At 45.2% G+C, this 12,847-nt stretch overlaps 1 protein-coding gene across 1 annotated transcript in view; it reads right to left on the bottom strand.

The window, feature by feature from the left end:
- Positions 1-12,847, bottom strand: part of PDIA5 (protein disulfide isomerase family A member 5) — a 125,510-nt gene that overhangs the window by 102,904 nt on the left and 9,759 nt on the right. The window contains exons 2-3 of the mRNA XM_039494443.1: positions 5,744-5,870; positions 220-307 (exon numbers count right to left, since the gene is read on the bottom strand). Of these exons, the coding sequence (XP_039350377.1) occupies positions 220-307; positions 5,744-5,870 (215 nt within the window). The remainder of the gene's footprint in view (positions 1-219; positions 308-5,743; positions 5,871-12,847) is intronic.

A 12,847-nucleotide genomic window follows, 5' to 3' on the forward strand; every position in this document is an offset into this window, starting at 1 on the left:
TTGACAAGAGCTGTGGGGAAGAGACTATCCAAGGACATCCCAAAGGAAGACCAGAAAGGTGTGTAAAAGGTACACCCACTCCAATCACAGGGTTACCCTTCATGACAAAGTGCTTTCCATTATATGAGGTGATCGATTTACAGCCACTGAAGAGGTAAATTCGCAGTACCAAAATAAGACTGGAGAGGAAGGGGGAAAAGAAAACAGCACATCACATACCCACAATCGATCCAGGCTATAGTACCTCGTCCTTTCACCTCTTGGGCCACGTCGGACAGGAACCTGAGTGGATTTTCAGCAGCGGCAGCTGAAAACAACAGTAATAACAGCGTTAATCCAATCAGCAGATACAGCAATTGCAATCTTTTGCTCAAACCAGAGAGAGAAGATTTTTCCTAGAGTGCCATTTGTAAGAGAAATCAAATCAGTAACACTTGTGTAATTTGAAAGGAGTGCTGATACCCTGAACATTTATACCTACAGCATGCACCACTGCCTGCATTTCTGAGAGTATGTCACGCAGTCTACCACAGACTTCAGTATCTTTCTTTCTCCCACCTCCTTCTCCCTACAGCTGTGCACTTGGTGGTTTGCCTTGGAAAGACAGTCTAGTGGTTAGAGCGTTAGCGAAAGCTCTGGGAGAGAGAGGTTCGATTCCTTGCTCCACCAGAGACTTATGTGACCTTTGGCAAGTCACTTAGTCACTCTGTTCCCCATCTGTAAAATGGGAATAATAGCACTTTGCTCACTCACAGGGATGTTGGGAGGATTAATACATTATATTAAAGAGATGCTCAAATACTATGGTAAAGGAGGCCTTATCATTTTAACCCTACAAGTGGCTGCATCTGAAATTCCAAAGATAGATATGGCACAGCATTGCAAAAAATATGTGTCGGTTTTTATAAAGCACTTTCATTCCAAAATACCCCAAAGCACTATTATAAGTGTAAAATCTTATTAACAATAATCAGAAAAAAAATTAAGGAGGGACGCTAGAAGCATTTTTATTTTCAACCCAATATCTGACTTCTTTAAACCGTTACAATAAAAACTGTTCTAGACTCCAAAAACCTCTTTCGTATTAAAAGAAATCAGCCGCTCCACTATAAAACATAATTTTAATGGAACCATCAAAACCACAAGAGCTCCCATTGCTGGCTCCTCAGCTAACAGAAAAATAACAAGCCTATCACATCCCACCAGGTTAGGCCCTGACCCCACAAGCTAATCCTCATGAACAGAACCACTTATCTACACCAATCAACTAGCAAGACTGGAACCTTTCCCAATGGTAGGGTTCCACTTTTGACTCTTCACTAGGGCCATCTGTTACCAGCTAACTCGATTACTAAGGCCTTGAACTTTGCCTACACTAAGAGTTGAAGGCCATTTCAAAGGGGTCAAGTATCAGAGGGGTAGCCGTGTTCGTCTGAATCTGTAAAAGCAGCAAAGAGTCCTGTGGCACCTTATAGACTAACAGACGTATTGGAGCATGAGCTTTCATGGGTGAATATCCACTTCGTTGGATGCATGTAGTGGAAATTTCCAGAGGCAGGTATATATATGCAAGCAAGAATCAGGCTGGAGATAATGAGGTTAGTTCAATTAGGGAGAATGAGGCCCTCTTCTAGCAGTTGAGGTGTGAACACCAAGGGAGGAGAAACTGCTTTTGTAGTTGGCTAGCCATTCACAGTCTTTGTTTAATCCTGAGCTGATGGTGTCAAATTTGCAGATGAACTGAAGCTCAGCAGTTTCTACATGCATCCGACGAAGTGGGTATTCACCCACGAAAACTCATGCTCCAATACATCTGTTAGTCTATAAGGTGCCACAGGACTCTTTGCTATTTCAAAGGGGGTTAGCTAACTTGATCTATAAAAACAAGCCAACCTGTTTCCTAGACAAATCAAGGCCTGAGAGTTCCCAGAGGGTAGTTTTAAACAGCAGCACTTCTGCCCCAAAGGCTCTCATGAAAGGTTCTCTCGCTCTTCTTCAGTGTCCATATGGAGATGCTGGCTGGGTTAACAAGGAGGCATGGGCTGCGAAGAACATTCCTTTTCTGCTTACCAGCTGAATTTTTAAAAAGCATTCTTGTTCTATGTAGGATGTTTATGAAGCACCTGTTATCTTGGAATCTAAGTAACAGGAACCACCTTCTCTGTATACCAGCTCCATAATCCCCAGCATTGCTCCATGTCTCTGCAGCATAGGCTCAAAGAAGCTATGCTGTCAGGGACTCCTCCCACTGGAATCAGTACTAAGGAAACTATCCTCGTCCCCAAACACTGACCCTATGTGACTGGCATTTGCTCCAAACAGTACAGAATGCAACAATATACCTAGGCTTGGCCAAATGAGGGTTGTTTTTTTTTTTTTAATATAATTTCAAGGGATAATATCAATGTTTATTTTAAAGCATTTTTTCAAATATTTATGGCTTTACATTTCACAGCTGCACGAAATTACGGGAGAGGGCTCAACATTACATGTCAAAATATACAAAGAAAATATCCTTTAATCAAATTCTAATAAGTTCTCAAGCAGCATTTTTCTTCCTCTGCTTACCTGTAAATTTCGATGAGTACTGATGAAAATATTTTTTCATTTGTTCGTGTGTGTATGGTGAAATCAATCTTAACAAGACATTTACCAATAAAAACCTAATCCTTTCAAGCCTAAATATACCCAATCGCCAAATCCAGTGCCAAGAAAGCATTTCAAACTGGAAAATACTGGACGAGAACATGGAGAGAGTTTCCTCCACGGACTGCAACAATGGTTGTGGAAGTCATCTGTTAGCATGGAATAAGCATATACCTCAAGTGAGAGCATCCCTCATGATCAATGAATTTTCTGCATGTACCAGAAATATTAGGTAGCACTTGCTTGAGCCCCACATGATATTTTAACCCTTCTCATCAGCAGTGTGACTGTCGGCTGACCAGAATCTCAACACAGATGCATGGTGCATATCTGGGATTAGAATCGTGCCCGATGACTTTTTACAGGACAGCAGCTAAGCGAGAGATTTTTTAATTGTGTATAAGGATCACCACTCTAGGAAATGTTAATCCCCCAGACAGCTCTCAGCGCAATGCTTTACATTGTTAAATCCAGCCAATTAAATTAAAAAAAAAAAGAGCGAGAACATGACTTTTGAAGGATGCCCATAGGGTGACATTTACTTGACAAGTGTCTGTGCTGAAGTGCTGCAGTTGTACTACTAAAAATGAAAGCTACCACCACTAACAATGTTAAGCCTGGAAAAAAAAAAGTAACTTTTAAAAAGCTGAACAATACAGTTGTCTTATGTTTTAACAAACGTTCTTTTCAAATAGAAAAATGTTAGAAACACGATTTATGATTTTCACATTGAGTCTGTTCCGCAGAAATTTTTGGCCAAGTCTGAACACTTTCCCATTATACCAAACATTTAAATATTTTAACAGTATTTAAGTCACACGTTGCGTACGTGCCAGTTTAACCATTTCAGCATAACCCTACCACACCTCGGAAATAAAGTTAATTCCCCCAAGCATCTGCACTTTAGCAAACAGGAGAATTCTATCAACAATAGTTCTTTTGGGGAAAGAACATTGGAACACCACATTAAGGGTCCAAATTCTGCTTTCAGTTGCAGTAGTGTAAATTTGGAGTAACTCCACTGAAGTCAATGGGGTTACTCGATTTACACCAGTTTAACAGAGAACAGAATTTGGGTCCATCTCACTAAGAACAGTTCAAGAGACATTAATATTAAAAAACAACAATTCCTGGCTACTACCTTTTCCTTACTGTACTTGTGGGGGCTGGAGGGCGAGAAGCAGCAGCAGCATCAAAGAGACTGTTTTGATCTCACTTCACGGCTAATCAGCAGTTCTCATGTGTGCTGGCCAAATGAGTATCAAATCCACAACAATAACAGCATTTTGCATTTCCGCAAGGATCTCAAAGCACTGTTTCTTTTACCTGGCACCATAAATATACCCAGTACTTTATGACACACAGAGCCAGACAGTACCACTGTCCAAAAGAACTTGCAATCAATGTCTGACGACACAAAGACACAGGGCAAGATTTCAGTTATGGATTGTGAGGGGACATCTCTGGTGAGAAGATCAGCAGGGGAGAATTCAAGGAAGACACTGGTTTTAACTAAGAGGCATGGGAGAGACAGAGCAGGTACATACCAAGAAGTGGAAAACTGTTCCAAGGTTGGGGAGCAGCACAAAGGAAGATACAAAGGCACAAACAGGAAAAGGAAGTAAAGCAGAAGGGTAAGGAGCAAGAGGAAATAAGATTAAAGAGGTACATAAGAGCAAGATTGAACAGCCTTAAAGGGAAGGATGGAGAGTTTGAATAAGATTGGTAGACGACAGTGAAAAGATCTTAGAGGGACAAGTGACATGGTATGAGATGAGGGAGACGGGGAGCGACACAAGAGGCCCACTATTATGGTAATTAAGACAAAAGGCAACCATATAAAATCCAAAGGTGTTAGCAATACAAATGGCTGGATTTAGGTATTCTAAACGTTCATTCATTCTGCCTTACAATGCACCACCCTGAGGTTGGTACTTAAATATTATGGCAACAGGCACATTAGAAATACCCGTGTCTGATAGCCTGTGACTGTCACAGAAGTCACGGATTCTGTGACTTTCCAGGACCTCCGTGACCTCTGCAGTGACTGATGCAGCTGGCCCGGGGGCCACCTGAGCTGCTAGGCCCGTCCCGGGCCACAGCGCCCTTCCCCCACCAGCAGGAGTTTGGGTGCAGGAGGGGGCTCAGGGCTGAGGCAGGGTGTTGGGCTTGGGGTGTAGGAGGGGGTGAGGGCTCTGGGTGGTGCTTATCTTGGGGGGGGCTCCCCAGAAGTGGCAACCAGTCCCTCCCTCAGCTCCTAGATGGAGGAGTGGCCAGGCAGCTCTCTGTGCTGCCTCCACCTGCAGGCGCTGCCCCCACAGCTCCTATTGGCCACAGTTCCTGGCCAATGGGAGCTGTGGAGCGGGCACTCAGTGCAGGGGCAGCATGTGGAGCCCCCCAGTAGCACCCCCAAGTCCGCCTATGTAGGGGCCACAGGGACATGCCGGCTGCTTCCGGGAGCCATGCGGAGTCTGCCAGGGAGCCTGCCAGCCCCATCAGCCCCCCCTCGCCCCTTCCCCCAGCAGCAGCAGGGGTCTCAGACCATGCACTGCTCCCCGCCGCCCCCAGAGCACCCGTGCCCCCTCCAGGCTGCCCCCTGCCCCAGAGCACCCAAGTTTCAGTCAGGTGTATTGTACAAGTCATAGACAGGTCACAGGCCATGAATTTTTGTTTACTGCCCGTGACCTGTCCATGACTTTTACTAAAAATACCCGTGACTAAAACATTGCCTGACTGGTAGATATTGTAGTGACCATTTTTGCCAATTGGTAAACAAAGCCATAGAGAAATGAAGTGTCCTATCCAAGGTCACAGAGGGAGTAAGCAACAGAGCTGGGAACAGAACCCAGGAGTCCTGATTCCCAGGCCTTTGCTCTAATCACTAAACTACAACTGTGCATTCCGGTTATTAAATTCTGAGCACCAAGAGCTTGCTCATCACTGTACAGGGAAAAGACGACGACACTGGCCAACGTTTTAAAAAATGAGGGCTAAACATGAGGAGTCTGTATTTAGGCACCTAAATAAGTACCCAGGGGCTCACAATCTAGTTCATCAGGCACAAAGAACAACAGTCAAAAGCAAAAGGAGAACTCACCAGATTTGGAATAGAGCACTAATACGTTATTCCGTGTCCTGAGGAGCTTCTTGAAATCCTTGTGGTCGCTAATTTTTTCTATGAGTGGAGACACCTTCGCCGAAAACAGACATGCTGGCAGGACTGCCTAAGGATGCAGGAAGTTAGAAATGTAAGTGACAACTTCCCTGCTTGCATGAAAAACAAATGCAGAAAGGCACTTCCAAAACCAACCACTTTTCTGGCATTTCAAACTGTCCAACCTCAGATAACTTAGTGCTTTAAGCAAAGTTGCACAACAATTTGATAAACAAAAAGCAACAACAACAAAAACCCCATTCAATCAAAACTGGAACTATGCAATGTTAAGAATTTCCACAAAGAAATTCCTAACTGGCAAGTATTGGATAAATATTTCCCACCACCACCACGACAGTTATTTAGGAGGTGTGCAAGCACACCCATTAAAATCTGCTCCTCAAGTAACCTAATTCTTATTTTATTTATCCACTGTAATAATAAATAATAATATAGCACTTATAAAGCATTCTTGCCCATAGATCCCCAAATGTTTTTCAAAGGGGACAAATATTGTCTCTCTTTTTTCTTTACAAGTAGGGAAAGTGAGGTTAAGGGATTTGCCCAAGGTGACAGAGTCAGTGATAGAGCCCAGGAGTAGAATCCAAGGGTGAAATCATGCCCCTACTGTAATCAATGGCAAAAATCTCACTGACTTCACAGGGGCCAAGATTTCACCCCACATCTCCCAACTCCCAGTCCCGTATCTTAGAGAGCCTCCTGAACTGAGAGTCAGGAGATTTGCTCACACACATCCTCTTTGACCCTGGGCCAGCCACTTCATCTCGCTGCCTCTCTGGGTATGGTTGGCCCAGGCCAGCTGTCTCAGGCTCATGGGGCTTAGGCTAAGGGGCTGCTTAATAATGGCGTAGACCAGAGGTGACCAACCTGTGGCTCCGGAGCCACATGTCTCTCTTCAGAAGTTAATATGCGGCTCCTTGTAGAGGCACCAACTCTGGGGCTGGAGCTACAGGTGCCAACTTTCCAATGTGCCGGGGGGGTGCTCACTGCTCAACCCCTGGCTCTGCCACAGGCCCTGCCCCCACTCCACCCCTTCCTGCCCCCTACCCTGAGCCTGCTGTGCCCTCGCTCCTCCCTCCCCCCTTCCCCCCAGAGCCTCCTGAACGCCACGAAACAACTGATCAGGAGATGTGGGGAGGGTGGGAGGGGGGCTGATCGGCAGGGCTCCCGGTGGGTGGGAGGCGCTGAGAGCGGGGGCTGCTGACATATTACTGTGGCTCTTTGGCAAATTCTGGCTCCTTCTCAGGCTCAGGTTGGCCACCCCTGGCATAGACGTTCAGGCTGAGGATGGAGCTGGGAGGGTCCCAGATCCTGGGCTGCAGCCGGAGCCTGAAAGTCTACACCGCAAGTAAGCGGACCCTTAGCTCAAGCCCCTCGAGCCCAAGTCAGTTAGCATGGGCCAGCCGCAGGTTTGTAATTGCAGTGTAGACGTACCCTCTGTTCCCCCATCAATACAATGGGGATGATATTTTTGTCACACCTTATTAGCCTCTTAGCCTATGTACGTAAAAAGCCTAGCACAACAGGGCCAGCGCCTCAGCTGGGGCCTCTACTACTTGTTTGCATTACAGTAGCCTCCAGTAATAATCATCCTAACTACTGGACCATTTCGCCTCACTTCTGCACTCTAATCATAATGCATTCATACTAATCAAAAGATTATAGGAAGCCTCACTGGAAAAATTCTCTAGTTTACTTTCACCTTACAGGAAAACCTTAATATTCAATTGCTTAGCTAAAAGCTTTAGTTTATTTGCCTAAGACAAATAAGAGGTTCAGCATTTCCCTAATTACAGTACTAATAGTTAAGTGTCTCATTACAAGAGAGATGTAAAACATGCGTCCAGAGTGCATATGAAAAAGGAAAAGCCAGTTCTTGTTGCATCCTGTCTGCTACAGACCTGTGTTCAAAAGCAAGACACTTAGCCAATCAAAGTCAGAGCTCTCTGCTCCAGGCACTAAATTTGCAATGAAATGCAAAATTATTTACAAGCAACAGTTTGTCATCAAGGCCGAAAAACAAAACCCAAAATCCATAAAAGCGATGTTATTTGGTGGCAGACATTTCCAAAGAAAAGATATTTCAAATTCCTGATTGGACAGAGTATTTTCAGGAACTTTTGCAATTGACAGGTTATATAGAAATTGCTGAAGCCCTGGGAATGAAATACATTGTTTGGGACCCTAAAGTTACAGAAAACTATACTGACACTTACTCTGTAGTTGTAAAAAGTCACGTACACCCATAAATGAACGAGTTACCCCACTCCACATGTAACCTCCCAACAGAGTATGATTCTTAGGGTTGAGATCGCAGATGCCATAGCAGCATGAGCAGAGATGGTGTTTACTAGCATATTGCCACATCCAAACCTTCCATAAATTGGAACTGAGGATGATCATGGCTCTAAGTCTCACTCTAGTGGTTAGACAACAAACATATAGAGATTTGTAAATCCACTCAGACCTCCAAAATAAAACAGGCTTGCTCCTTTAGCTCAAGCAGCAGGGGCTCTTTTGGAGAGGTCCACAGTTCAATCCCTGGAATCAGCAGTGTTGATACAAGTATACTGCTTGAGCTAAACGAATACACGTTCTAGCTATTAGAAGGGACAGATAGCTGCACTGTGTTAAGGGGGTTATACGTACTGAAATTCAGCTTCATGGAATTCCACGGGCATCAATGAATGGGATGAATTTAACACATGGACTGAAAAGGGTCTGTTTACACAATCCGTATAATTATTTTTCTTTTAAAAAGAAAAAAAGGGGAGGGGGGATGGGCATGATTGAAGTTCTCACAACTTTATACCAGAACTAGTAACAGGTTTTTCAAAAATCTGCTCAGGTTAGGGATTGCCAAATACGTCTAGCATGCAAGAAAGAGAGGCTGAAACTATGCACTTTTTATTTGTCTAGGAAACCAAAAATCAATAAGACTACACTATGGAATCATTGTCTGAGAAAATCTGAGTTTAAAACTCAAAGCCATTTCCAAAATGTCACTAACACCAGGCTGCAGCATAAACTGGTAAACTTTATTTAAAAGCACTTGTATAGATTTACTGATAGTTTGGAAGAAAAATTGTGTCTTTTCCAGACAGAGAAGCTGTGCAGCCAATTTCAGTGAATTTTTATGGCAGAGTTATACATCCGTTGAAAACATGGATTCAGGAAACAATGACTTTAATGACAGCCGCTTACGTGTTGTCACCAACACAGAATTTGTTGTGCTGGTGTAACTGCAGTCCCCTTAAAGGGGAAGCCCCTTGCACTGCATATATCCATTGCTACCTAGTACAATTTGCTTTGCAGCTATCAATGTGGGTTATTCATTCATTCTTCTACCACACCAATCATTGTGATCCCCAAGTGTCTGTCCATTTTAGATCATAAATCCACTGGGGCAGGTGCCAGGTATTGCAGCATGCCAAGTACACTGATCGCCCTCACCAAATAAATCATTGTCATCTTCTCAGAATTAAGATAAATGTTGCAGCCACAAGAAACCAAGGTTCGATATGAAAGTATTGAGTTATACATGAATATAGCAATTGCTTATCAGTCTAAGCATAGGTGCCAACTTTCCCCAGTGCCACTGGGTGCTCGTGCCCCCAGCCCTGACTCCACCCTTTTCCTGCCCCCACCCTGCCCCCATACCAACCCCTTCCCTAAAGTCCCCACCCCAACTCCTCCCCCTCCCTGCCCCTATTGGACCCCTTCCCCAAATCCCTGCTCCGGCCTCTTCCCCGAGCCCCCGCGTACTCCCTCCTCTCCCTTCCCTCCCAGCCGCAGGAAACAGCTGTTTCGCGGCACAAGAGCTGGGAGCTAAGGGGACAAAGCAGGCACACAGCACGCTCAGGGGAGGAGGCGGAGGTGATCGGGTGGGGGGAGCTGCCCACCGATTTTTCCCCATGGGTGCTCCGGTCCCGGAGCACCCACAGAGTCAGCGCCTATGACTCTAAGGCTGTGCATCAATATTGGTAGGTTACAGCTGGTGTCTGCAAGTTCATCGCCTTGTGATAAGAGTTTGAGGGACATGGCATTTGCAAATTGATAAGAATTCGTCAGGTTTGTGTTCTCTGAATCTCTCAAGTTTAAAATCAATAAATTGAGACCGTCCTCAGACATAAGAAAAAATGTCTAGTGTAGACAAGGCCCCTTAAGATCCCTCACCCTGGCTACCACCAAACCGAGCGGCAACAATGGGACAACTAGCATTAATGCAGACACGGTGCCACCAATACTGGCCTGGATTTCAACCATCAGCTCAAATAGCTCTGCTCCAGGCATGGTTCAGTCAACACAAGGGTTAAAACACTAGCAGCTGGTCTGGAGATGCACCAGCAGGCAATTAAGAAACAAGGCCGGTAGCTGTCAAGACAACCCAACTCCCACTGAAACTGGTGCAATAAGAACTGGTCACCTATCTCCCTGAGGTTCATTTGAAAATCCACAGCAAAGAAGTCTAGCGCGGAGAAGGCTGACTTGCACATCCACTGCTACCTTAGCTGGATACCAAGATGGGATTCAGGGATACTTACACCAGACTTTTTGTCCAAGTCTTTGTAGCAGGGGTTACAAGCCAGCCAGCACTGCATTAAATGCTTTATCATTGTTCAAATCCAGGAGACAGAAGAGGATGAGCTCATACTACAAAGAAGGGGCCAGGAAAGGTGACAGACTCCCGCAGGCAGGAAGTCTGACTTTGTCTGTCTCAGGAAGCACTATGCACGTGCATGGAGCACTATAAATAAGAAACAAATGAAGCCGACCTGCCATTTGATCAAAGAAACCTAAAAATTCAAAAGTGTAGACAAGGCCCCTGAAGCTACCAGTCTTGCTGGGCTATTCATGAAAAGCCCAGCAAGACTGGTAGCTTCATGTGGGAATGGACTTCTGGAATCCTTGAGAGTAGAGGGAATATTAAAGCAACATGCCCGCTGTTTAAGAAGTGCCTTCTCTCTAAAGATATCACGAAAGAGTGAGGTCAAGCCAACAATTTTCTAAGATCACAAGCTCTCTGGCCAGGGATTGTGTTTTTGTTCTGTGCTTGTACAGTGCTTAGCAAAAAAGAGTTGGGCTCTTAGGCTCTATGAAAATACAAACAACAGTTGTGGCACTGTGCACATCAGCAGTGTGAAAATTTGGTGGAGGCCTTCAAGGAGAGGCACTATGACATGAAGATGTCTCAAGGCCACCTGCCTTTAGAACTCTGCGTGGAGAAGAGCCCTGAGGTGGCAGAGCTCAGTTCCACTCTGTTCTACCCATGCTAGGGTGACCAGATGTCCCGATTTTATAGGGACAGTCCTGATTTTGGGGACTCTCTCACATAGGCACCTATTACCCCCCACCTCCTGTCCCAATTTTTGACACTTGCTATCTGGTCAGCCTATCCCATGCCCTGTCTCCAGGATCTGGATTTATTTCTATAAATACTAGCATTCTAGCTAGATTCTTACACTGCCCTCATCATAATAGTATCTGAGCTAGACCGTGTAAAAGGTCCTATAATTGCTTACAGTACTCAGAACAAGATGTGTTTTCCTATTTGAATATACGGAGTTATAAGATCATGAGATTCAGCTGCAGGGTTTTACTCTGTCCCTGACCACCACATCAAGATATATATTTAAGTCTTTCCATTTAGCTTACTCTTTCCTTCTGAGCTTTTCCATTATCTCTAAACTAGTGATTCCTACAGGTTGTTAGAAGAATCAGCTGTTAAACAGCAAGTTTGTCTCAACCTACTGCCCCACTATAATAAGAGGTGTTGCTCAAGTGACAATTGGGTTTTCAGGAACGCCTAAAATCCACTCTCACTGGCCCCGGAGGCAGGTGTGTAAGTAATTGTCTGTAAGTCACCTTCAGGGCAAATGAACTTTTGAAGAACTTTTTTGTTATTCCTTATGTTCACTCCAAAATCATCAGGAGTTTAAAGAGAGGTAAGAGTGTATTCAAGCTCCTATAAGGCTACTAAGCTGGTTTTGCAACAACAAAAGATAATGCTATTTAAACAATTCTCAGAATGCTTTTTTCATATTTACACCCGGTTATCCATACTGAGTATGACTCAAAAAAAGTACCACTGTAGCTGGGTGTGTGGTTTAACTTATACAACTAGCCCCACAACAGCTCACAAAAGCACCAGGGCATTTCACACAATTACACTGAACACACAGTAATCTTCAAACTTGGAAGTCCACTTTTGTGCTGAACAATGCAAATGAACAAGGCACATTTACTACCCAAAAGTGGAACACAGCTTTGCTTCATATGGTGTATCAAAGTTAAACAAAAAAAGGATACTGTCAAAAAGTTACCACTGTTAGGAGAAAACTTTCCTATATTTGTAACGTGGGCCCTGGCTTCCAGTATGAGGAGTGTGAAAGTCTATGCATGCATTTGCACACATTTAACTTATGCATTCATAACTAAGACTGCGTTTTAGTCACGGGTATTTTTAGTAAAAGTCATGGACAGGTCACAGGCAGTAAACAAAAATTCACGGCTTGTGATCTATCCATGACTTATACCAGGAGTGGGCAAACTTTTTGGCCCGAGGGCCACATCGGGATTGCAAAACTGTATGGAGGGCCAGGTAAGGAAGGCTGTGCCTCCCCAAACAGCCTGGCCCCCACCCCCTGACTGTCCCCCTCAGAACCTCTGACCCATCCAACCCCCCCTGGTCCTTGTCCCCTGATGCCCCCTCCCGGGGCCCCCCACACCTAAAAGCCCCCCCGGAACCCCACCTCCCTGCTCCCTGTCCCGATTGCCCCGACTCCTATCCACACCCTGACAGGCCCCCCAGGACTCTCACCCCCTATCCAACCGCCCTCTGCTCCTTGTCCCAATTGCCCCCCCCTCAAAATCTCCATCCCATCCAACCGCTCTCTGTCCCCTGACTGCCCCTCAGGACCCCCTGCCCCTTATCCAACGCCCCCCCCCCCCGGCTCCCTTACCATGCCACTCAGAGCAGCAGGAGCTCGCAGCCCCGCCACCCAGAGCACTGACAGCGCGGCGAGC

The sequence above is a fragment of the Mauremys reevesii genome, linkage group 11 (assembly GCF_016161935.1).
Source record: "Mauremys reevesii isolate NIE-2019 linkage group 11, ASM1616193v1, whole genome shotgun sequence".
NCBI lineage: Eukaryota > Metazoa > Chordata > Testudines > Geoemydidae > Mauremys > Mauremys reevesii.